This window comes from Callospermophilus lateralis, unplaced genomic scaffold (assembly GCF_048772815.1).
Source record: "Callospermophilus lateralis isolate mCalLat2 unplaced genomic scaffold, mCalLat2.hap1 Scaffold_82, whole genome shotgun sequence".
Classification (NCBI taxonomy): Eukaryota; Metazoa; Chordata; class Mammalia; order Rodentia; family Sciuridae; genus Callospermophilus; species Callospermophilus lateralis.
The window spans coordinates 4,737,611-4,764,680 of record NW_027516260.1 but is presented as its reverse complement, the minus strand read 5'-3'; the positions used below and the strand labels follow the sequence as shown (position 1 = coordinate 4,764,680).

General features: G+C 38.8%; 1 protein-coding gene across 1 annotated transcript; it reads right to left on the bottom strand.

The window, feature by feature from the left end:
• Positions 1-5,109: 5,109 nt before the first annotated feature.
• LOC143640995 (cadherin-11-like) lies at positions 5,110-23,909 on the bottom strand. The gene is made up of 6 exons (XM_077108465.1): positions 23,682-23,909; positions 19,387-19,681; positions 16,228-16,354; positions 14,305-14,465; positions 11,068-11,255; positions 5,110-5,367 (listed from the first exon to the last, which is right to left on the bottom strand). The coding sequence occupies exons 1-6, from the start codon at positions 23,907-23,909 to the stop codon at positions 5,110-5,112; spliced, it is 1,257 nt and encodes a 418-aa protein (XP_076964580.1).
• Positions 23,910-27,070: the final 3,161 nt, after the last annotated feature.

Sequence of the window (27,070 nt, the reverse complement as noted above, 5' to 3'; positions counted from 1 at the left end):
AATAGACAATACATTATTGCTAGCTATAGTCACATACCATGTGGTAGAGCACTAGGCCGTCTTCCAATTAGACCATTGTATCTATTGGCCAACCTCTCCCCAAATTTCCTGCACTTCTATTCTCCCCAGGTTCTGATAAACACCATGCTATTCTCAACTTTTATGAGATGAACTTTTTTAGATTCTACAATTTTTCTACTTTCACTTTGCTGATTTTCCTTAACAAAATATCCTGCAGGTTCATTGAAGTCACAAATGCATATGACAAAACTTCATGCTTTTGTATGACTGAACGATATTCCATTGTGTATATGTGTGTATGGATATATGCATATATATAGTCCTTAACCAAAGTGATCATTATAAGTGCACATCCAAATATCATGTTTGCATTTCATATATATATATATATATATATATATATATATATATATATATATATATATATATATGTATATCACATTTTCTGTTTTCTTTATCCATTCATCTGTTGATGGGCATTTAGACTGCTTCCACATCCTGGCTACTGTGAATATTGCTGCAATAAATGCACTAGTGCAGATGTCTCTTCCATCTACTGCTTTCTTTTCCTTTGGATATATTTAATGGTGGAATCACTGAATCATGGTAGTTTTACTTTTAATGTTTTTAAGAGCCTAGATTATGGTTTTCCATCATGGGTATACTAAACAAAATTCCTCCCAATGGTGCATAGGAATACCCCTTTCTCTACATCCTTGTTAGCATTAGTTTTTTTTTGTTTTGTTTTTTGTTTGATAATAGTTTTTAGGGTGAGATAAGATCTCATTGCATTTTTTTATTTGCATTTCCTTGATGATTAATGATGCTGAACATTTTTCCATATAGCAGTTACACACCTTCACAAGGAAATGCCAGTTGCATTTTTTTAAAAAAGATATGTCCTCTCCCACCCCTGATGTGTGCTATTAATGTAGGTGTGTTGAATAAATGTCTGAAGGAGATGTCATCATTTCCATAACTTTCACACTAAAAAAAATGAACTTGAATTTATAAGCCAAATTGGGTGTTGTTTAGTTTATTAATTTAATAAATATTTATTTTAGACATCTGCCTTTGATGTGTAATGTCCTTAGTGGAAGGAGGCAGTGATGAACTAGAATGGGCTCAGCAAATAGCTCACATTAAGAGCTAGCAAGTAAATAATTTAGGCTGTGCCAGATGTAGGGTCTCTGTCAAAACTACGCAATTCTGCACTTGTAGCATAAAAGCAGCTACAATAATATATAAATGAATGGTTTGACTGTATTTCCAGAAAACTTTATTTACAAAAACAAGTGGTGAGAACAAAGTCGAAGGATTCATATTTCTTAATTTCAAAATGCACGAAAAATGTTATCATAGTCAAAACTATGAGGGACTCACATAGCAACAGACATATAGCTGAATGGAATAAATTTGAGGCCAGAAATAAACCAATACATCTATGGTCAATTTTCAGCCAGGGTCTAAGGCCATTCAATAGAGAACAATCTTTGCACAAAATGGTGCTGAGACAATTAATATTCATATACAAAGTAATTAAGTTGATTTTCTCCCTCACAACATAAAAAAACTCATTCAAAGTAGATTAATGACTAAGATGAAAGAGGTAAAACAAAAAATTTGTTAAAGGAAATTATCAGTGTAAATACGCATGATCTTAAATTAGGCAATAATTTCTTAAATATAACACCTAATAGCAGAAACAAAGAAAAAAAATGGACTTCATCAAAATAAAATGTTTTGTGCCTCAGAGGAGACTATCAAGAAAGTGAAAAGATAGAACAAAACCCTAGCATTTTCAGGAAAGTGAATGGAACTTGAGAGCATCATGTTAAGCAAAATAAGCCAGACCCAGAAAGTCAAGGGTTGAATGTTTACTTTTATGTGTGGGAAATGGAGAAAAAAAGAAAAGAGAAAAAGCAGAGAGGATCTCATGAAAATAGATGGAAACCAGTAGAGGAAGAGAATCAGGGGATAAGGGGAGGAGAGGGAGAGGAGAAATAGTGTAGAATAAAATATCCCAAATTATGCTGTGTGCACATATATTATGCACTGCTGTGTATAATTATCATGCACCAGTAAAAAAAAAAAGAAAGTGAAAAGAGAAAACACAGAATGAGAGAAAATATTTACAAGCCATATTTCCAATAAGTATCTTATGCCCAGAATATATAAAGAACTTATAGAATTCAACAAGAAAAAGACAGATCACCAATTACAGAATCGACAAAGGATTTGAATACAGATTTTTGTTTTCCCAAGGAGATATAAAAATGACCAATCAGCACCTAGAGAGATGCTCAACATCCATAGTTGTTAGAGAAAAACAAAAGAAAATTCTAATGATGTATCTTTTTCATACCCACTAAGATAGCTGTCATCATAAGAGACAAGCAATAATTTCTGATGAGAATTCAGGGAAATCAGAACCCTCATACACTGCGGTCATGATGTAAAATGATACAGCCATTGTAGAAAACGGGCAGTTTCCCAGAAAGTTATTAGAGTTACTCTATGACCCAGCTATTCTACTTCTAGGTATATACCAAGAAAAAAGAGGTATGTACATATATGCAAATACACACACACACACATATTCTTATCATATATATAAATTGCAAATGTTTTATCTTTTTATATTTGTGCATTTTAATTATTTTAATTATACATAGCAGTGGGCTTCATTCCCATTCATACATGCACATAACATAATTTGGTCAATTTCATTCCCCAATATCCACTCGTTCCCTCTCCTCCCTCCACCTGGTTACATTCCTTTAATCTACTGGTCTCCTATCTAGTCCCATGAGATCCTCCAATTTTCCTTTTATCTTTTCCTTTTTTCTCTCTATAACATAAAATGTACATAGCAACATTATAACAGCCAAAGGTGAAAAACACCCATATGTTCATCCAGATGACATAGTTAAAATACAGTTTAGTCCTACAAGAAAATATTTTTTTAGTAATATAAGAAAGTTAAATAAATATGCATTCTCCAACAAGACTGAACCTCAAATCAAGTAAACAGGAAAAATGTATTTATGTAAGACCACATATTGTATTACTCCATTTATAGGAAATGACCAGAATAGTAAAACATACCAAATAGATTTGTGATTACTGAGGGCTGGAGGCTCATTTACGGGGTGATAGAAATGTTCTGGATTTAGTGGTGATTGTTGAACCATCTTGTAAAATATACATAAGACCAAGAACTGTACACTCTGAAAGGGTGAATTGTATGTTTCATAATATACAAATTTCCAGGAAGCAAGGAAGAAAAGAACAATAACGGTGGTCAGATTCATCCTGTAGGCTCTAGTCCATCGCCTCCTGAACCAGATAGACATGTAACCAGCACTCTTTGTTGTCACTGGTCAACACACAACCATAGATGTCACCATTATGTAGCAGATGTGACCATGATATGAAATCAAAGCTGCTAGGCAGGGCTGCTAGTCTATCTCTAGGGATCCCTGGAAGTATTGTTAGAAGATGTGACACCTAAATGGATATGCACAAAATGAGCACAATGTAATGACTTAGAAAGACAGTTCAACTAGCAGGAAGAACAGGTAAATAATGGGCATTGGGAGACAGCAGAAGTGCTTCAGAAAATGGCACTGAGGTGAGGGCATTTGAAGAAGATCCATAAACCAAGTAAAAGAGTCTAGATTATTTCAGAGAGGGGCTGCATTGTGGAACAATTCCATCACTGACATTTTGTTGGAGGTATAGTGTGATATTTGGATGTGCACTTATAATGATCACTCTGGCTACAGGACTGATGATAGAATAATGGCTGGGAAATGGGAGGCAAGGAGACCGCGAAGAGTCTGATGAAGGAATCTAGGCAAGAAAGAAATTGGAGGATCAGCCTTGGGGTGGAGAAACATGCTAGAATCTGGTCCCAGAAAGGTTTCAGGCAACTGTAAGTAAGTTTCCACAAAGTAAATGTCTTAATCCATGGCTCAAGTCCCTTCTCAGCCCCATTCCTATTCCTCTCTCATCCTTATCATCAGCCTCACCAGATGGGATTGGGGAAGCAGGATAGTTTTCTAAGTAACCCACATGTTTTTCATTATGATAAAAACATGCTAATGGTATTTGGCCCATTGTTAGTTGTTCAAGGAGCTCAGCTGCCATCCCACAGAATTTCCTTGCCTACCCTCTTGCTCACAAATGGTATCATTCTGGGCCAGTCACTACATCTCACAGAGTTTCAATTTCCTCTCCATTTAAGAGGGAACAATTCATGTAACAATAAAGTTAAGGGACGAATCAGATCACATTTCAAACATACCTACTAGAGTAACTGGATCAGAGAAAGATATTCAATAAATTATAATTACTGTAATTATTTCATAATCACTATTTATACTTTATCAGACTTCATTAACGTAGACAGGCCGAGCTGGTGGTTATATCAGGTTATATCATTTAGTATACATCTGGAAATCTGCTCCAGAGAGAAATTATATCACTTGAATAGACCTATCCAAAAAGCTAGTAGCTGAGGTGAAGGGAAGCTCATGTCTTCTAAGTCTGAATCTTGTTTAAATTTTATTGAAGGTTAAAATCTGGACACTGCTGGAATGGAATGGTGTGTGTTGTGGTATCACTCAAAAGCTCCCATGTGACACAATGCAAGAAGGTTCAGAGGAGAAATGATTGGGTTGTGAAAACCTTGACCCAATTAGTGATTTAATCCCTTGACAGGGATTAACTGAGTGGTAACTGAAGTGGTAGGGGGTGACTGGAGGAGGTGGGATTTGGGGTGTGGCTTTGGGGTATATATTTGTATCTGGCGAATGAAGTCTCTGCCTCTGCTTTCTGATCACTGTGATGTGAGCTGCTTTCATCTTTCAAATTCTCCAGTTGTGATGTCCTGCCTCACCTGGAGCCCTGAGGAATGGAGCCCTCTGTGGACCTCTAAAATGGTGAACTCTAAATTTTCCTCCTCTACAATTGTGCTGGTTGGGTCTTAAAATCACTCAGCGAGAAAGTTGGCCAAAACAGTGTGGTTCCCCCAAACTTCTTTCCAGCAAATTCCCCATATAATCTTTTAAAATAAATGCATCTTTACCTTATTGGGCTGTTGGCAGCATCGGGATCTTTGGCATGCACTCTCCCAACCACCGTGCCAGCGGCTGCATTTTCTTGGACTTCGTGGATACAACTTGGGGCCAAGAACATGGGGGGTTCATCAGCATCTTCTACCGCAATCTTGACTGTCACAGTGTCCTTGAAAGATCCGTTGCTGATGAACTTTGGGTCGATGTGCACATTGGCTGCCTCTACCTTCAAGCTATATGCTCTCTTGGTTTCAAAATCTACAGGCTGGCAAGAGTGAAGAGAAGATTGACAACCAATTCCTTTAAAGGATAATGGAAGAGAAAGAGCTGATTGTTTCATAGGGCAAAGTAAATAGTTCCTCAAGGAGAGAAAATCAGTGTCTATTCAATATCCAATTACCTGTGCCATTTGATCAGAAAATCAGACAAATAAATTGTTGAAATGTTGAGTGTGTTTAGTGGATAATTCAAAGAGAAGGACAGACATGGAAATACCATGTCTTCTAACAGGAATCTCATCCTGTATAACAACACTATGGTTGTCCAAGTCTGTCATTCAAAGCCACCAGAAGAAGGGAATTAAGACAGGAAAAAATAAATTTTGAAGTCCATTCTATAAAGTAATAAAAACCTTGGTAATAAAAATACCCCCTGAAATTGAGCCAGTGTGATGAAATAATGTGATGTTCCTTTCAAGTGCCACACCACAAACACTAGACATCCAGCTTAAACATAATTGACAACCTCATGTTTTAGATTTCTGACCAGACTGTTTTTCCCAAAGCCTGAAACCCTTAAGGTAGTCCCCAAAATGTTACTTAAGGTAGTTGGTGGGTAACCTGGGAAGGTGGTATCAATAACTACCTTATTGATACAATTAATCCTTTTCCAATTCATTGAATCCTGGACATCTCAAAATAATGCTTATGTATCTATTGTGTTTCCCAATGTCCCTTGGGGGAGTCCATGGTGCAACTCTCTAACTAAACTATAAGGATATAATTTTGTTTTGATTGCATTCATTTTTAGGTGGCCTTCTATTAATGGTAAGTGACAAGACAATGAAGATAGTGCTTCCCTTTGAAGAAATGTATGTATATGATAAATGCCTATTTAAAGAAAAATAAGTATAAGCACTACAGACGTTTTATACAGATACAAAAAAACTGAAAAGTAGCATTTGAATTAACAGAAAACACTTCTTAATTTTGAATGAGGAAGTAAAATGAATCAGTCAACAAAGGGTAAGAAGAAAAATCATGGCAAAAAAAGAAGGTTCCATGCCTAGAAAACAACTCCTCAGCACTCTAGATGATAATGAACTACCAAATGTTTGGAGAAAGTTGAACTTTTAAGGCTAGCATATCAATCACATGGTTGTCATTTGCTTGGCAAACACTTATTTTGAATGGGCATAAAAGCTTGGAGCTTAGTCCCGCCCACTTCTGCACAACTGGAAACCAAGGACGATTCAGGAAGGTCATACACATTCAACATCCCTGGCGCTTCTTCTATCATCTTCCCACCTACATCTCAGCACTCAGGGAACACTTCCTTTTCCTGCAGCTAAATCTGTCCCCAGCCTCTCCATCATCCTGGGTGGGACACAGCAGCTATTTTATCCTTGGCTATGCTCCTGAGAAGCAAAAATAAATGATATTTATAGGCTAACAATAAGAGATTGCTGCGGTTTCTCACAAATCTCTGTACTTACTAGACAGAATCAAGAACTTGAATATGATAGTTCTGAAACCAGGTAATATGCAATCAGAAAAGGTGACATTTTGTTCAGATAGCTGACTAATGCCCCTAAAGCAGAACCTTTTGAACTTGTGTGTAGGCCTATAGCTAAGGACCCAAACATATGTTCCCAATGGAAACAGGTTTTCTGTAGTTAACCATTAAATCCTGACAAAGAGTCAGAACTCAAGAAACATTTTTTTTTAAATTTTTAATCTATTAAAAAAATGAATTATGTATTTGCAAGACCATGGAGATGCTAGGGTCTCACTGATACATTTTATTCATATCAACCCAAGCTTGGACGTTCAGGACTTTTCCCAGGTTGGTAAGATTCTGCTGAGACTTCTGGAAGTCAGAACAAGCCCCATTGCTTTATGAAGTCCTTTTCAACAAGCACAGGCATATTTGTATGGTCTCAGCTGCCATTCAGTAGCTCTCACTGCCTTCTTAGTTAGCACAGGGGCATTCCAAAGGAATCTATGGAGACTTGCTGATCTTTGCTGCTCCAAAGCCCAAGAATGGCTGTACCAGGGGATGATATGCATCAACTGTTTTGACTGAATGAAGAGTAGAGCTGATAAATGCATAAAATTTAAGAATATATTTACAGTTTATTCCCTTCCTCCTTCCAAAAAGGATTTGAGGTAGTTTCCCATGTGAACATTTATATCCAAATAAAGCTAAGTGAGGCGACACACTGCATAAGCCATAAAAATCTTAATACCCCCTATTTACTAATCCCCACCTCTGAACATTCTCCCCGAGGGATTAATTCAACAGAAAAACCAAACAAATAATATTCAAAAATGCATAATATTTGTGAGATATAACAGAGGGTTATATCTAATCTGGGGAAAATGTACATACAAAACACCAAATCCAACTGTGAGATTTTATTAAGGAAATAATGGTCCATCAATAGGATGGGATGTTATGTAGTCATTAAAAATGATTATGTATATTATATAACAGCATGTAAAATGTTTATGATGTGGCATTAAGTTAACAAATCATATCACCCTACAATTTCAACCATGCTAAATGTTATGGATCCATGGATCCACATCTAAATACATGTGGCCAAAGCACATAAAGAAAAAAAATCAGATGTAAAATATAGTTTCATTTAAATAAAGAGTAGTTAAGATGTCTTATAAGGATGCTTTCACACTGCATCACAAGTTTATTTGATTGAAAATAAACAGCTTAGAAACTGCTGGGATTTCTTTGCATTCGATGGGATTCCCATTTGGTCAAGGTATTGCAGTGAACAGATTGGATTTTGCCTCCTGACCCAGCCCAATGACTGCAACAGCACCTAAAATACTCATTTTTATTTTACACAGGTCTTTAAACTAAACATAGGGATCAGCTAAATACCCTGAGAGCAGGTTTTCTGTAGTTAACCGTTAAATCTTGACACAGAACTCAAGAAACATTTTTTTTTAATTTTTAATCTATTAAAAAATGAATTAATGTATCTATTAATCATTTCTTGAATTCTTCTCCTTCACTACCAGCCCACTACCTTTTCTGTTTCTTTTTTTTTCTTTTTATAATGCCCTTGAATTCCAACAAACATTTCTCATTTGGTCCCTCTGCACCTGTCTCAAGACTCTAACACCAAATGCATCGCAGCCTGTTAACCATGTCCTGTTTTCATTGAAACCAATCCTTCATGAGCTCTCTTTTTTGCCTTTTCTCTCTTTATCTGTCTGGAAAAATCCTATTCAGTTATCAAGACTCAACTCATGAACTGCTTTTCTTTGAAGTCATTTGAAATTGCAGTTGATTTTCAACTGGGGAAAGATTTTGCTCTCAGTCACTCCAGGGATATTTGGCAACGTGTAGAGCTATTTTTTTTTGTTGTTGTTATCATCCCTGTTGGGGTGAGGTGGAGTGTGTACTTACTGACCTCTAGTGAGGAGAAGCCCAGGTTCTCCCGACATCCTATAGTGCACAGAAGAGCCCCTTACAACAAAGGATTACCCAGCCTGAAATGTCAATACTACCAAGGCTGAGAAAACCCCTTCTATTTTGATTATCTTTTCACTGAATGGTCCTGTTCAACTGTGACACCCCCCCAACCCCCGTGGTCAGGACTCTATCTCTTCTATTTAGGTTTCTAGCTTTCCCCAAATCCCTGACTGGTAAATAATATGAACTCTGTAACTCTTGGTGGAAGAATATATTAAGAAATGAATTAAAATACTGTAATAAAGAATATCCTTAAAATGCAAAAATGTCCCCATGAGCTCTTCATACTCTTTTATTAAATTGTATATGATAACTTCCACAAGGACCTACAGTTTTATTGTGTTAAATTGACCTTTGATTTTTTTTTCTTTCTGATGAACATTTGAAACGTTGTGCTACAAGTTAAACCAAATGTTCCTTTACATTGTTTTAAACTTAAACATCATTGTTTCAGAGAAGAGTATTTCATTTACTGAAATAAATATAGGAATAAGGGGAGTGCACAAATAAATCATCTGTAGAGAGCTCATTTGCCATGTGTGAGATCCACAGGGGTGATTTAAATGTTTTAAAATTTTAGAGACACGGTGTGTGTTTATGCCCGGAATACACTAAAAAACAGGTGACAAACTTAGCATAACCAACTATCCAATTACTCAAGCAAAGGATGGAATGTTCATGATAGTGTCAAGCAGGAGGGACAGTAATATTAATTAACAAAGTAAGTTGACAGCTTGAGGCGACACACACAATTGATACAGCTACTATTGCAAAGTGGAAAAAAACAAAAAAGAATAACCTATTCCCTTGGAGCTGATAATTAGTCTTTCTCAATCATACCATTCATCATCATTCATGTAGACTTTTTCAACTATCCAGGGCTCACTCCACTTCCTTATACCCCAATTTCTTTCACTCTTTCAGGACAATCACCATTTCCTTTTTCTTTCTTCTGCATCCCCTATTTTCCCCAAACCCAACATACTTTCCAATGTCATGAAAAAACAGCTTTCCGGAACACACAACTTCTTGTTCCCCCAGCTGAAAGATTTTCTCCCAGCACCAGTCTTCTGCCACCCCACACTTGTCTTCTCTTCTCTCCAGCTACTGGCCATTTTTAAATTTTTTTTCTGATTCTTCAAATTAATTTTTTTTATCAGTGTTACAGTCCAATCTTTCTCTTTACACCAAGAAGTTTAATATTCATGCTACAAAACCAAGTAGAAAATGAACGCTTGATTAAAACCAAGGTAATCCCATCCTCCAATTCAGATTTAATGCTCCATACACTTTGATGATGCAGAGGTGTTGATTTCTCAAGTGATAAATCAGGGGGCAGGAGAGGGGACCATTTTAGAGTACGTGGTGACAGACTGCTTCTTCACTTGAGAGTGAATCTTATCTGAACTTCCTTGATAAGCCCTTTCTGGCCGAGTTATTTCCAACAAGTGTCTGAAGAAGGAAGTTGTACTAACATAGGCTAGGCGTGAATTCCACATCTGTGGCTGTGTGACTGTCACCAGGTCAAATTATTTAATGCATCGGAGACCCAGTCTCTAAAATCAAGTCGAGGCATAATTACTCATGTTTTTTTTTCCCCCATGTAAAAATAAATGAGAAGATGTTTGAAGAGGTTCAGGCTATGTCTGACCAAGAGCTCATACTGGACAAATGTTAGATTTATAAAAGAAAATTAGAGGAAATCATTAATTCCTCTTCCTAATGAATTAATCCAAGAGACATGTTTCTAATGATGGTCTAGCTGACTGTGGTAGAGGGTCTGTTATTGTTTCTCCACGTTCAATGCTAAAAGAAAGTCAAGAAGGAATCTGATTGGATCAAGTTTCAAAAAGAGCCCACCAGAAGCAGTGAACTTGGATGTTTGAAATAAGAGGGGTTCTGAACAACCTATGTTAACAGGCTCAGTGGGGAGGGCCAACGGAGCTAAGGGCTGCTTTTACAAAATGCAGGCTTCGTCTAACTGTCTTCCATTCACTAGAGAATGGTGCCCAAACATAGGCCATCTAACCAGAAACCTCATGGAATCATGGGCACGATTTGTCAGCTCCCTGGGCAGTAACAGGAAGGAACACGGTTCTGTTATTTCCCCAGAGCTCAGCACTTGACTGCACAGCAAGTGTCTCTCACATCCTCTTTCTTCACCTTCCATTCCCTGTCACCTTCGTTGTCACCTGGGCAGAACAAACCACATCACTGACCGGAGCCATCCCTCACCCTAACTCACCTTTTTCAGCTTTACCACACCTTCCTGTGTTTCGTAGTCCATGGTGATTTCAAAGAGCTCCATACCGTCTCCATCAACGATGTTGTATGTGACTAAACCGTTTTCTCCAATGTCTGGGTCTTTAGCCTTCACTCTGCCTACTTCCTCTCCAGGGACAGCTGCTTTGGATACAGACATCTGGTATACGCCTAGAGGTAGAAGAAGACATCTACTCTTATTTCCCTTTTTATTTGGCAGCTGTAAGACTTCAGATTTCATTGAATCCCAATAAATTTCTCAAAGGGGTTTGAAATTGAACTTTCTATTGATTGAAAACATGAAAGAAGTGAATGGCTGGGAAGAAGGTCCCAGATGGCCTGCTTGCCAGAAGAATGCTCTCTACAAAGGATGATAAAACAATATTGGAGTCCTGGGTGTAATGCTGAGGTTACCTGCCACGTGTGAGGCAGGAGAGCCACACTCAGTTACATTTCTCAACAGACAATGGTGGAGAACCATACATGATTTCAAATAGCTCAGTCTTCTTTTAAGTGCCTTTAAGGACCAGTTATGGCATTGCCAATTGCCCAGAAAAAAAAATAAACTGAAATACCCTTCACTATTTAAAAGACATTGACAAGCTCCCTATTTATTTTAAAATCAAATGCAAATTTTAACTTTCAAGGTTAGGACACTTTGAACTCAGAATGTGGCTCGCCTCTTACTTTTGCTCTTCTGCCACCAACTGAAGCACTACCTTCTCTGAAAAGTTTTCCCACAGTGTGGCCCTTCCATCGATATTTATTCAACATTTATTGGAAAGCTAATATGTGCCAGGCACTGTTCCATTCTGCACAAACTCAGTGGCAAGAGTCAAGATTTCTCCCTTGAGGAGATACGCAAAAGAGAACAAAAATCCACAAATATGTACACACTAATGTCACTGCACTGCCAGGGGTTTAGGGTGATGAGTGGGTTGTGGTTATGTGTGTATGATTTATGCGAGGGCAAGTGTGTATGTGTGAATGGGTAAAGGAGTTGTGCAAGTGGGTGTGAAAGTGTGTGGTTGTGTGTTTGAATATGTCGTGAGTGTGTGATGAATGTATGACAGATATTCATGTAAGTGTGTTTGTGTACGTGTATGAATGTGAGTGAACACACAAGTGTAAGATAAATCTGTATGGGTGAGAAGGAGAAAGAGATTAATTTTGAAGAATGAGGCCAAATATGTTTAGAGGAAGATATCTAATCTCAACCAAAGGGACTGAGCAGCAGTGACAGTGGAGTCACTTAAAGCCAATGGCAGCACCCTGATATATACACATTAGCTAGAAATCTGGTGAGACAAGTGGGCCTTCTGTTAGGAGATGATAGTATGCAGGTAGGTTGTGGCTTAGTTGTGTAAAAAGGCAGTGGAAGGCAAATGAGTTAAATTCTTTATGTTTTATTTTCCTCTTTCATAGTTTCCTACAATACTGTGTATTTATATTATTTGGCTTTACATATTTTCAGTTCAGAACCAAATTCAATTTCATCTCATGTGCCTTTCATGTTAAAGGCACGGTGGGAATATCTATAGATAATCACCAACATAGGGAAAGGCTTAGAAAACCTGGTATAAGTTGAGTTCCTATAAATTTCATTCAAGTTCATGACCATGAAACTGGTGCAGCTGGTACAGCTACACTGTAACTTTACTATAGGATTCTCTATGAGCAAGAACAATAACAGCTATGCATTAATAATCCCATGTGCCCTACTCCTTCCAGCACATCAAACAATATTATAATGTGGATAATGAAGCATGTGGCTTTTAAAATGTTATATGGGCCTTAATCTTGTTGACGATGCTGAATCTTGTACCTAACCAGGCAAAGCAGTTTTTCCCCATTTGGGAGACCCTATGAGAACTGATGGTTGCCTCTAATCTTCCACCTCAATGTTTCCATTTTCTATACTGTTCTTTGGACAGCTTTGAGTAACCATGGTGCCTCTCTGGGGCCACATTTGGTTTTCTTTTTTATTCTTCCATTTTCAGTGCCATCTCTCTGGTAATAAATTTATGGATTTCTCAAAAAAGAGATACCTTTGTGGTGAACCCCACTCCCTGGGACTAGCATTGTGATCCCACTCTACCCTTGTATTCACCTCCATATGAGTGGATTTGTGTTCAAAGTTTGACTTTGATACAGTCCTTTGGCAACTTATGCCACTTTTGATGGAAGCCAGTTTGATCTGTGAAATGTGGGGTTTTGCAGGGATTTATAATATTAGGGACTTATCATGAAATAATGGAAAAGATGGTGGTTGTAATCACAATTATTAATCACAACCTTCCAAAATCATTTTTTTTAATTCCCTCAGCAATTCGATAAACTTTTTAGTACAACCCAGATAACAGTGGCTGATGTTTGTTTGTCATTTTAAGACTTTACACTAGCTTTTGTAGTCCTAACTGTAATCCTACTAATTAGATACTGTGGAAGATGGCATTTTCACAAAGAGCTCAAGAAATAATTCCTATCCCACATACTTTTCAACACGACTTTGATGGTTCTTCTATGGAAAGGTGTGGTCTATAGCAACCCCACTCTACTTCTGGTAGCCTTCTGACCACACTGGAAAGGTTGCAATGTGACTTCAAGAGCCTAGGTCACACGAGGCAATGCAGTTTCTGTCTGATGTCCTTGGGGCTCTTGTCTTTGGGACCCAGCCACCGAAAGTTTACAGGGAGAGGAGCCAAAAATTAATATGGGCCCACTAGACATGTGAGAAAGCTATGTTGGAAGTGGATCTTCCAGCCTCAGTGGGGCTGAGCCCAGCTGATACTGTGGAAAACAGGGAAGAGCCGTGTCCTATAAGCCTTGTCCGAATTACAGACTCATGATAAAACAAACAAACAAAAAAACTCATAGGCAGTTTGTTACATAGTAACGAATGATTGATTTAGATATTATCATACCCAGGTTAGTAATAAGAATACTAAGACAGAGGAAGGTTAAGTACTAGATCACAGTGTTAGTAGATAAAATCCCTAGCAAAACGAGTCATAGAAATTGTCACGCCTTCTCTTTGTCCCACTACCTTTATTCCACTGAAGTTTTGTGGTTGTTGTCATCTTGCCTTTGCTTTCTGCAAGAATGACATAAAGAGCTCCTAGTTTTCTGCATTTTCCTTTTCACAAGCTGAGCAAAGCAGGAAGGGGTCAATATAGATGGGGGGCTGCTGGTGGCAGTGAAGCCAAGCCCACCTACTTACTCTGTGGAAACTTTGGTGGGTTGTCATTGACATCAGTCAGTGTGATCGTCACTTTGGTTGTCCCTGAGAGTTCGCCCATGTGTCCACCCATGTCCTTGGCCTGGATCACCACGTGATACTCCTCCTTGGCCTCCCTGTCCATGTTGGGAAGGGCTGTTTGATGATACCTGGGCAGGTGAGCAGGAAACATCACAGATACTCATTTATAACATTAAAGCAATGAAATGTTTTAACCACCGGATGAGTAAAACAACCTGTTTTCTGAAAGAAAAGTCATTTTAACATGATAATTGTAACTGAAAGCAACCACACCTGAAGCATCAGTGTCTTTTCAAGAAAATCATGAATATTATGTAAACTGCATTAATTTTCATTTTGTTTGCTTCACTGTGCATGCAAATAATAACCTCATTTTTCTCATATGTAAAAATTCTGAAGTTTGAGTTCCCTCCCGCATGGCTGTCCATGGCTAAACAAATATCTTTGAACTTCTAGCAGGATTTTTGGAAATCTATCTCTACATGTGATCATTAGAAACATTTTTATTGCTCATATTCAATTTAAAGTGGGAGGCATATATTTCACAGAATACTGTAAAATGTTAATATTATTTTTTTGAAAGAGCAAAACAAATGATTTAGGAATATATGCAATGCTTATACAAATATGTACTGTCTACTATCACTGACAACAATAATAAATTCATGATTGAATTCATCATAATCCCTGGATACTGGAACATGATTGGCATGACCACTCTACACTTCAATCTCAAGGAGGATGTGCAATGTTTTTCTCTCTGAAGATAAGGTAGTACTTGTCTTAAAAGTATAAAAGGAACACTGAAGAAACTCAGTCCTGATCTGTCTCTTCCTCCCCAACACTTGTCTGTTTCTGAGCAATACCTAGAACTCATTTTTTCCCTTATATGTTAAAAAATTTGGTAGGTTCCAACCAGTAGTTTTTCGTGCATCCCTGAGACAAAGAAAGCTCCAATTTTTAACATGTCGACAATCTAGATGAAGTCCCATATGTATTTTTGGTTATCCTGGAAAGGGTTATGAGAAATGCCTTTGAGAAATCATAGCAACTAACTGCATAAATCATATTCTGAGCAAATAAATGAATACTTAGGTAAAAGAAAATTATACCAAGTAAATGAACAATATCTGGTAGGCTATGTATACACATACATATACATATGTTATCAAATTAGTGATAAGAAGAGGCACAGATTATTGGTAAATATCTTTTAAAATAATGGGACATACAGGCCCCTGAAATAATATCATGGATGATCAGCTTTGTAGGATTGTAATGTTTATTCTAGTCAAGAGTTAAATTTGGTGTAAATAAAGTGACAGATTTTGTTTTCTGTTTCAGTCATTGTATTGATTCACTTTTTTGGGTTTGCTCTTGTTTTCTATAAGAAATGTATAAATTATTTATCTAGATGCTGATGTCCACTGGTAATCTATGCTCACAGCAGGGGAGATCGGGAAAGTACTGTCTCTCTCCTGAGGCAACATGAATATTAACACCCTCCTCTGACACTCCCTAGCTTGCATAGTGGTCTTCAAAGCATGCTTTGAGAGCTACTGGTATTTACACCAGACTCCAAGTGTGGGGGTCTCTTAATCTGAATCCACAGTTCAAGACCTTTCTGACATTCAAGTTGAAGTTTGAAATCATTTGTGGTAACCAGGTGAAACACAGACACAACAATAATAAATATGTCACACTGTAAGCCAACTGTTTGCCAGGCACATGCATGGAGTGTCTAATCCTCACAGGATTCCTCTAAGGTGGCCCTCTTTATTTTTATTTCAGATTTGGGAAAACTTGGGAGACCAATAGGTTTCGTGAACAGGTGTGAACTCCTTATTCCCAATGCATCACAAATCACAATGACAGTGACATTCTACAGTACCTGTCTGTGCCTCCACTGAAAAGTAGGGCTGTCCTTCAAGGATACTATACACTAATTTAGCACTGTTTCCATAGGTGGGATCATTTGCATCAGAAGCTGTCACCTGGATTACTGATGTTCCTGAAAAGGGGAATAAATTAATTAGAAACATCCCTTGGCTTTTCAAATTACATTCTTGTTTACAAAGTTTTATTTTAAAATGAAACTCAGAGGAGGGCCTCACAATCAGTCAACAGATTCTCCATTTCCTGGAGTTGAGATGCAAAGTGATCTTTATTTTTCCCTTTCTTCCTTCTCTCTTTCTTTCCTGTTCCTTTTAATTGCATGGTTTAAAACAAAACTTTCTATATTCCTATTACATTCCGCTTTGCTTAGTAGTTAAAATAATAATATGAACATCTTTGCCCAAACATTCTAAGGCTCATGCAATTGAAATGCTCAGTATATCAAATAATTAAATAAAAATCTTCCCAAAGAGCATAATAAATGAAAATCAATGATGAATTGCATTTCACGAAAGGACAGAGTGCAACCTTCCATCTGTAGCCTGGCAATAAATATATCATTTATTGTAGCCTTGCATGTAATAAAGTTGCGGCTAATACTACATTTTAATTAATTTATGGCTATAAATATTGTGCAGAACGTTGTTGCCTACTGACATGAAAACAGCATCTTTCCACCTCTAATCAGTCTAGCAGCCACATGACAGGAGCTCACCAGCATGCACCTTGTATGATCTGAGGCATGCATTCATGGGTCCCAAAGAGGATAAACCAGCGAACTGTTCTTTGCTGCTCACAAGGACCAAATATCTGGGGTATGGAACACTGGAGAGAGGAAAGAGGAGCTGGAAGTAGAAAATTGTCAATTTCCCAGCCTCTCTGCACCAGGCACCATTTGGGACTCATTCCATGCATTCTGCCAGAATTCCTCTGTTGGGTGTTTTTTTTTTTTTTTTTTTTTTTTTTTTTTGTTTTTTTATTGGTTGTTCAAAACCCTACTGTTGGGTGTTTTTTATATCCATTTTACTTGTGGGACATTTGAGTGAGAGGTATGATGTTTTGCAATCTCTTTCACAAATTGTTTATGGCCAGAGTCAGGAGTCTAGCCCCAATTCAGTAAGCAAAGAAAACAGCTGGTTCCTTCCGGACATTTTCATCAGAGAAGAAGGATCTGTGTGGGAGTCAAGGAGGCCCAGAGATGTTGTTTCTAACTGTTCTTACTTTACAGTGTTGTCAGAGACTTTCATCTCCTGTCCAAGTAAATCTCACTCTTTTCTGGTTACCTCCCATAATTCATTGTTTATGCGAATGGTCTTTTTTGAACTCTTCCCAAGTTCAAATCTCCAATGGAGACTTTACAAAGGAGAAAAGGATCATATCACAGCTAAGCAAATTACTAATTTTCATGACTAATTTACTTCTAAAACTTTTGCTAAGTGCTTTTCAACTCTTTGTATTTTAAATCCATTTTACTTAACCTTATTTTATGGATGATGAAATGCAAACTTAGAAAGGTATGAGAAGTTGCCTGGGTTCATGTGGCTGGTCAGAGGTACAGCAAGGATTGTGTCCCAGTACTGTCTGACACTCAGGACTCCACTTTTATATTCCATTGTGGACAATCTGGGTGCTATACTGAAGCACCCAGGACCATAGTGCTGAGAACAATAAAAATTCCTGTGGGTTATCCTTTTAGATAGCTAGCTTTCCCATACCACCTCTCTGCTGTTCTCGCAGCTCAGTTCCTGACTCTGCCATCCCCTATTTATACAGATTTAGTTGATGTCTATTATTTCTCAGTAGAATCCAGACCTGTTTATTGAGAAAGTTAAAAAAAAAATCCTCTGTGGGAAGTGGGAAGGGAAGAGGTTGGAAAATGGCTTGACCTGATTTCACAAAGTATGAGAAGAGCTTGAATTTACTTGGAAGAGGAAGGAGGATCCAAGAGGCTCCCATATGCAGAGTGGGAGGGCCTTGAGGCTGTCAAAACACATCTAACATTCTTGAATTAGCTGACCCTCATACTTAGGACTTGGTTTGCTCATTCATCAAAATGGACTGTGTGATGCTGATGGTGCCTACATTCGTTTGAGCTCATGTGATCACATGCACCCCTGATCAGAACAGGCCTGCCCACTGTGTGAAAGACGGACCTTTTGTCATCTGAGGTGTGCTTGTCAAAAGACTACAACTGCATGTGTGCTAGAAAGCCAAATGGAAGTTATTACCAGAAGATGGCCACTCACAGAATGCCTTCAGAGTCTTACCACTTAGCAATGCAGTCTGCCTTCAAACACACTGGAATGACACACCTACTTCTAAATCCACAGGTATCATAATGTGGTGAAGTGAACTGTGCATTCTGGATCCACTTAATCATGCAGATGACCCTGGGTAAATTAGTTAACCTACTTCTGCCTTGTGTTTCTAATCTATAAAATAGACGCAGTTGGACCTGGTACATTGCAAATAAATAATTATGTAATCACATAAAAAAATTAAATAAAGCTGGGCTTGCTCGGTGGTGCACACCTATAATCCCAACAAATCGGAAGGCTGAGGCAAGGGGATCACAAGTTTGAGGATAGCCACAGAAACTTGACAAGGCCCTAAGCAACTTAGTGAGACCCTGTCTCAAAACAAAACAAACAAACAAAAAAACAAAATTAAAAGGGTTGAGATGTGGCTTAGTGTTTAAATGCCCCTGGATTCAATCTCCACTATACCCACCCTGAAAAAAAATTAGATAAAATATTATTAGATGGTCTCCATCCAACAAAGACTATCATTGCTATTATTTACTGAACACCAACCAATATGGCCCATTCCCATTTCACAGAGGAGAAAATGAAGGATAAGAGACTAGATATAATTGATTCTGATTCATACACCTGAGAATACAAAGGTCAGAATTACCCAGACTCAATCACATTCTTCCCTCTTCTCTGTCCTTTAAAAAACCTTCAGCTCTAATACCTCAAATCCATTTGAACTTCCCACTACACCAGTGAAAAATTGGGGTTTGTTATTTTTTCACAAAAGATACAGCACAAGTTCTACTTCCTGACTGGGGAGGACAGGCACCAAATTGGCCACTTGCAGGGACACCAGGTAAGAAAGTGGAGCAGGTCTTCCCCACTTACGCACCCACATTGGACCTCTCAGGCACATTGGCATGATAGGTCTCATGCAGAAACTCCGGAGGGTTGTCATTAATGTCCTGGACCTTGACGATGAATTCCGATGGTGGTTCCAGTGGCCGGTTGGTGTCCCTGTCCACTGCCTGAGCCATCAGTGTGTACTGGGCTCTCTCCTCTCGGTCCAAAGTCTTGGTGGCATGAATGTTCTCTGATTTGTCATCAATCACAAAAATGGTTCCGGCTCCTTCACCTGAGAGAATGTATTTAATGTTCCCATCACCAGAGTCAATATCGGAATGAAGCTAGGAAAAGAGAAACGGAGATTTGTAATTTCACAAGTGGTGGAGCAGGGAGAAAGTGACCCACTCTGATTGCTACAATCTCTGCACACACATATGTGCATGTGCACACATACACACATCATTAGAGTTCACCCTTATTTTACAAATGAAGAGACAGAATCTTAAGGAAGATCTTTGCCTTGGCCAGGGTCACACAGCTGAGGAACAACCAGGCCAAGGTTCAAACATTTTTCTTTTTCATTCTAAGATTCATTCTCTTCCTTTCCTTCATTCCATACACATGTGCACATTCAAAATATACACACATACACATATATCATAATATTAATTTTGAAAGAAATGCATCATATTTTTAAAAATACATATATGCATTTATGTAATCATAAGTCTTTCTGGTTTCAGGCTCCTTATCCTTCATCTTCTCTGTTCAGAAGTCACCATTTTTTTACCAGATTCATGTGAATCCTTTGGAAGATATTCTCATCTACACAGTTGCAAGTAGATCTCTACACTCACATGTGTCCTCCTAGCTTATTTTTACCCAATAAAAGTCAGAGCACACACTTCATTCCTCACCTTGCCATTTTTCTCTAACAGTAAATTCAGGTGCCCTTCTGCGTGGATACATCTAGGACTACCTCACCCACAGTGTGCATATTATTATCACCTCTTTTGGGGCTCCTCTTCAAGGGACCCTTGGGGTGTGTCTAGGACTCTGTTATCTCTAACAAGTCAACTGATAAGATCTCCGCAGAATTGCTGTTGTGCAGCACTCTGATCTGCAGACACATCTGGGGATATGTCTTCATAGAAGGAAATTCCATTCTGACCACAGAGGATGGTCAAGTGGGATGGGGTAATACATGTGCATTTCCATAGACCCTAGAAACAACCTTAAAATCCTTGAGGTTTCTCCCTCTGGGCAAAGCCTAGAGACAAGGTGAAACCTTCCTAAATCCATACTTGCCAGGCTAAGAAATCACCCAGGTTCCTTGACTACCAGCCCTGTATCTTTTGACCTTGAGTCAGCCCTGATTTTGGAACATGAACTACCTCCAAAGACCTCATTTGATTTTCCTGTGCAACGAACTCTCTACACTTTGTTGTTCCCTTTCAATTTCGGAAGGCTTCATCCTAATTTGAGTAGTTTGACCCTCATGATGCTCTTTGTGGGAGAAGCATTATTTTTCCTGTTCTCATAGGCTTCCACAGCAGGCAAGTGAACAAGAAACCCTTGATTCTCCCTGCTATATAAGAAAACCCATGACAAGCTGAAATGTTTTATCCAAATGACATTTACAATAATAAAAAAATAATTGTTATTACTAATTATATTTAATATTACAATGTTAATAGTATTATTAATGCTAATGGATTATTATTATTACTACTCTAATTTTAATTATGACTATGAAACACAAAGCATAGAGAGCCGGCCCCGTCACAAAGCAAGATTGAACATGAAGCTTTTTAAAATTTCCATATTATTTCAGTTTCCGAAAAGATACCTAATGGATTCGTGGTGTTTCAAATACACCAAATATTTCAGTTCAGAGGAATACATTTGGGGAGGTATTACAAAGGTCACGATGTCTCAGGAAAAAAAAAATAAAACTTTACTTCGGAATTTCTTATTCACCACGAGCTGTGTGTTGTTGTGAAATCGTGGCTGACACACTTTCAAAGAACAAGACCATTTGTGAATGACATAGGAAGTTATTTGATGGTGTATAGCGGATGGACAGAATTGCTCCAATCTTCATAACATTTTCTCGTACATAGGCGAGGTCCCTCCCTCCTGGCCCCCAGCCCTTCCCAGGGTGGTGGGGGTGTGTTCCTCTGTATTCTCTGCTTCCAGAATTGTCAAAAGTTAGGGGATCTGTCCTGTGGCTGAGGAATGAAGAAACAAGTCAAAGTGGCCAGAGACTGAAAGTTTGTGGAGGTCTTCCTACAGGACACATGAATCTGACACCTTCCTTAGGAATTAAAGCGAGAAATTTCATGAGCAGCCAAAGAACTGAAAATTTTACAGAATACACTCATCCTTGAGTTTTTTTTTTCTTACTTTGTTTTCAGATTTGCAAGTCAGATATGAATTCCCTTTCTCTCTTACAAAGAGGAGTTCCAGGACTGACAATGATATTTATCAGGCTTCACACAGAAACCAGTTTGGGCAATGAGTGGACTCTTTCAAGGGATCAGTCGCTGTGCCACGCCCAGCCAAGCCCTGACTCACAGATGGGCGGTCTCCCTCCTCAGCAAGGCACAGCACAACACAGACTGCATTTCCTACAAGACATCTGAACCTCTATGGTTTGCCAAATTTGACTTTTTCAGGGAATCTTGAAGCACTCAACCTTGAATGTCGTCAAATGAAAGGTTGTTACAGAACAAGTCAGCTTCTCGATTGCTCTGATTTATGGGGAACTAGCCCAGCACCATTTCAAAAGGAAAATTCCTATGATGCAGCTAGTTTTTCCCGCCCACATCCATTCTGACATGAGACTCATGCTCAGGTGTGAGCTGCCGACACACTTTGACTCCCCCTTTTTCCTATGTTCCCTTCTAGTAGCCATGATCATGGCTGCGTCCACAGAGATGATGACAGGGCTCCCCAGATCCTGCCCTCTGTGTAGCCCTCCCACTGTAACACATCATGGCTCCCCAGTGAGACAGTCCCACGGCAGCAGGTTCTGTCTTCTCGGAGCTATTTACATGGAACTCTGCACACGGCTCAAGCTACATAACCTCTGCCTCAGCTGAAGTCTCAGAGACTGTCTCTTCTACTTAATAGAATTTCCACCTCCTGGGGCTATATCCATAGCTTTTCATTTGGGGTACAAATGAATAAAATTCCTTTGGTACATTTTTTTTTCAAAAACAAATTCCCAGCCCTAAGCAATATTACTGAGGCTCCCTAATCCCCTCCAAGTATGCCAATGATATAGATATGAAATGTTTTCCTTATGTTAAGGAACAAGGAATCCAATGGGTTCAAAAATGCCTCAGACCTCTGCCCTTGCCTCTTTCCCCCTTTGTTGAGTAACTTCTGCTGGTCTTTTAGATCCTAAATCGTCCTTTCATTGAATTTCATCCATCCTCCTTCTCATTTTAGTTTTTCTCTTTCAGCTGCTGAGGAGACTGTGTCTTTCCCCCTACACTCCAAACTCTTTCAAGCCAGGAATTATTTTTAACCTGGTTTAACACATGCCTAGCACTGCACCTACACATAGTAGGATTTCACTTCTGATGCTTATAAATAACAATCTCCTTGTCATTCTTATCACTACCATCTGAAAAATACCTGCATATTTTACCACAAATGAGAGTGGCGAGTCAGTTTCCCAAATACGTTTTGGACCCTCTACACTTAAAGCTTTTTTGGTAATGCTACACAAAAGAGGCAGAACCTGAGTACGGCTAGGAATCTGAAACCACCTCCCATGGGATTTCCCATCCCTAGAGCAACAGGGATAAAATGATGCCCATCCTGTGACACCCCCTCACTGATCTCTTCAAAGTCAGACTCAGAACCAGAACCCGGAGACACAAGCACAACCCTTTCTCTGGTGCAAAGCATCTTGGGGTTTAGTGAGAAAGAGAGAAACGTATAGATATGTATAATACAGCAAAGCAAGGTATGATAAAAAGCACAAAGAGAGTTATGAAAATACAAAGGAAAAGTAGCCGAGTTGGGGGAAGAACATGGTCAAGGAAATGCCCCTCAGTTGGAGAATGATTAAATAAATTATGATCTGTTCCATTACAGTAGACTATGAAGCAGCCTTTAGAAAAAAAATTATGGTATTGCATTAAGTGGGAAACATGAGTAAGTTTATATCTTGGGGAAAGACTGAGAGGATGTGTGTGCATGATGTTGGGTTTTCACTGATGTCAGATCCTGTGTGTTTTCCCTATCTGCTTTTTATTTTTATTGTCCATATGGTATTGTTCCCATGGGGGAGGGAAACAGGTAAACATCACATGAAAGTCAGCTTACCCTGCCCACGAGCACAGGGTCAGGCCCCGTGTACTCCTCTATCACAAAGAACTGGTTCCAGACCCAGCCTCTTTTGGAGTGCTGCAGCACCTGCCCCTCCTTGCCCTTCTCATGATGTCCATAGAACAAGGGCCGCAGGTGGCTTCGTCGCTCCAGAGCAAATGCCTGGCTGTGGCACAGCATGCTCAGGCACACCAGCGGGGCTTGTAAACAGTAGTTCTCCTTCATTTTTGGTTACATGGTAGGCACAGGAGAATGCAGCTGTCACCCTTCCGCCAGCCCAGCCAAGTGGTATGCCTTTCCTATGGTAAGTCTCCGGGGTACGTCAAGCAGACCTCTCCTGGAACGGAAGGTCTTCGCTCTCTGAGCACATCACGTCAGGGCTGCCCTCTTCGCCAGGTGGCTTCTGCAAGCAAAGAGAGGTTTGATTAGCTGCAGGCTTCACCCTAACCTCATTTCATTTCCATTTAGTAAACAGGTTTGAGTGTCAGTCTTACCACTTGTCAGCCTAGGGAAAGTTAATTGATCTCTTCTGAGTTCAACTCACTCATTTATGAAACGGGGATAAGAATCCTACTCATTGCAAGGTTGTTGCAGGGATTAAATGAGTAATACACATAAAGTCTCTTAGCACAATACCTGGTTCACGGTATTTATCTGTTAGTGTAATTGATTGTGCATGTGTTTGGTTAAGTTCTTGTAATAGATCAACTTGGAGTATTTTGAAAGCCCAGGAGAGGAACAGATAATCCAAACTAGAGATGGCAGAGACTGGGGCAATTAAGGCAGATTATCTAGAGGGTAGAATGGATGAGCACAAGAAGGGAAAGAATGGGATATATTATGGTTTGGATGTAAGGTATCCCCACAACAGCTCACGTGTGAGACAACGTAAGAAGGTTCAGAGGAGAAATGATTGGTTTATGAGGTTAAGAGTTGGGTCATTGGGGCAGGACATCATGCTATATATTTTGTATCTGGCGAGGGTAGATCTCTTTGCTTCCCTCTGCCACACTCTTCTGCCATGATGTTCAGCCTCACCTTGAGCCCTGAGGAATGGAGTCTGCTATATATAGATTGAGACCTCTGAAATGGTAAGTCTCCAAATAAACTTTTCCTTCTCTACAATTGATCTGGTTGGGTCTTTTGCTCAGAGTGTCAAAAAAAGCTGACTAAAACAGGATACCTTACAGAAGGACTAGCATGACCCTAACCCTACAGGTAGTGAAAGGCACAACATATTTTAAGACTTTAGTATGACTGGAAAATGTAAGGAAAGCAGGCAATGGAGCATGATAGAGACAAGAGGTCAGGTCCGATCCCAAGGATGATGGGCAATAACTGTGGAAGGTAATTAGACTTGAAAATCAGATAGGCCTGAATTGAAATACCACTTCTAGATCTTATAAGATGAGTGACCTTGGACATGTCAATCAGTTACTATGAGCCCCTGGGGTCTTCTGTGAATGACAAGGAGGATGAGAACTTTTGCACCCACATAAGACTGAAGACCGAGTGGAAAACTGACACATGTTGGCTTGCTTCCACTTTTCCTAGAGGGCCACAATCTACGCTTGCAGGTCTCCTTGCTTTAGGGGTGAGTGCAGATGGAGGTGCCCAGAAGAGGTGCTTTCTCTAAGGGAGAAATTGAAGAACAGGAATAACTCAGGATACCATAGCGATTTGGCCTTGGTAGTCTAAGAACTAAAGAAATTAGAGGAATTCCAATTTGTTCTAATTCCTTCCTTTCTGATGGTCTTTGACTCTGCCAAGCCAGGCCTCCTCTTTTTTTTTCTTTTTTTGTAATATGGCAAAATGATATTTGGGGAACTTATAGATACAAGATAATTTCAGGAGTCCAATCATTGTTCTCGACATCACTTGTGATGGTAGCATGATAGTTACTTCTCAAATAATAGAAAGTGTAATATTCAAGATTTGTGATATGCGGGCACTTGGGTGGGTAAAAGTGTAAGAGAGAAAAAAGCAGGTCAAAAATGAAGTGTTTGCCATTTAACAGTTTCAACCTTAAACACAGCATTTTAATAAGACACTAAATGTTTTTTATATAGCAAGCCAAACAGACAATGTGGAAAGAGCACAGAGAGGCCCCAGGAGTGGTGAGATCCCAAAATGAGGAAAATAGGAAGCAACAGGAAAGTCTCTAGGACTACATGGTGAAGAGTGAGATTGGGTGGGAATCTGCCCCAGCTTATCAAGGAACCTCATTATTTTCCCTTTTGTGACAATCTGCTTCATTCTCAGCAAAATGAAGCCCTTGATTGAAATTCTCTATACAGGCCTCCATCTTCATATTCGTGGTTGGAGCTCTGGTGAGAGATGGCAGGGGCCAATTTTTCCCCCCGACTCTTATTATGTCTTTACTAGACAGGAAATCAGCCTCTTAATAGTTGAGTTTATATCTTATTTGATACATACCTGGGATCTGAGCTCAAAACAGTCCATCCACAAAATTCGAACATATGATTTAAACCACATACTTCAAGTTCAAAATTAATATTGCCTCTATAGAAATTCAAGAAGCAAAAGAAAAGGCAGAACATATGGTGCTGTGAGATCCCTGCCCATTTTGTACCATGCCAAGTATTAAACGTTCATTCACATGGTGATAAATTATTCTTGCATATAAACTGTGAAGTGTATTTGAAAGAAAGGGTTTAATTAAAGTCGATATTTCTGCACCTCTCTATTCTGGCTGCCATTTTGCTGTAAAGTACAATTATTTCTGATACCAAAGTGTTGAAACTAGATGACAACTTTTTTCCCCCTTTTTAAGAAAAACAATCTAGCTTAATGTTAATGCGTTTAAGAGTTTCCATATGACCAATAAACAATCAACCTTACCCTTTGTTAGACAGTAAAACTGTCTGCTTATTTCTGTTGGAAAAGACAGTGAAATCAACTTGCTTGTGAATGTCATTGTCCAAATTCATTATGTTAAGTGCTCAGATGACTATGCAATATATAAAAATTTTAATGATTCCTCTAGCTTTGTATAAGATGGGTTTTTATCACTTTTTGTTTATTCACTTTGAGAAGGAAAATCTATTTACAAAAGTATTTTATAACCATTATTCTAAAAGCTTTACAAATATTAATGTGTCTGTTGATTTCTATATCAATATTGTAAATGGACATGCTTCTTGTTTGAAAGGAGAAGGAAACTGAGGTCCAGATTAAAAAAAAGAAAAGAAAAGAAAAAGAAATTTATGCTAGGTTAGGCTTCTGGTAAGAGATGAGCTTGGATTTGAACCCATGCCATCTGGGTCTAGTTAGTCTTTTGCTAATCAGCAAATTAATATCTCTTTCCATTTCTTTTGTATTTCATAAGGAAATTGTATGGACACTGTAATAAAAATGATAACCTA

What these genes read in the sequence shown, in the direction of transcription:
- LOC143640995 (XM_077108465.1), bottom strand. Translation starts at nt 23,909, where the DNA reads ATGAAGGAGAACTACTGTTTACAAGCCCCGCTGGTGTGCCTGAGCATG. An exon ending in ACCCTGTGCTCGTGGGCAGG is followed by an intron (nt 19,682 to 23,681) that starts GTAAGCTGACTT and finishes CTCTTTTCCTAG; the next exon opens with CTTCATTCCGATATTGACTC. An exon ending in CCCACCAAAGTTTCCACAGA is followed by an intron (nt 11,256 to 14,304) that starts GTAAGTAGGTGG and finishes TTCTACCTCTAG; the next exon opens with GCGTATACCAGATGTCTGTA.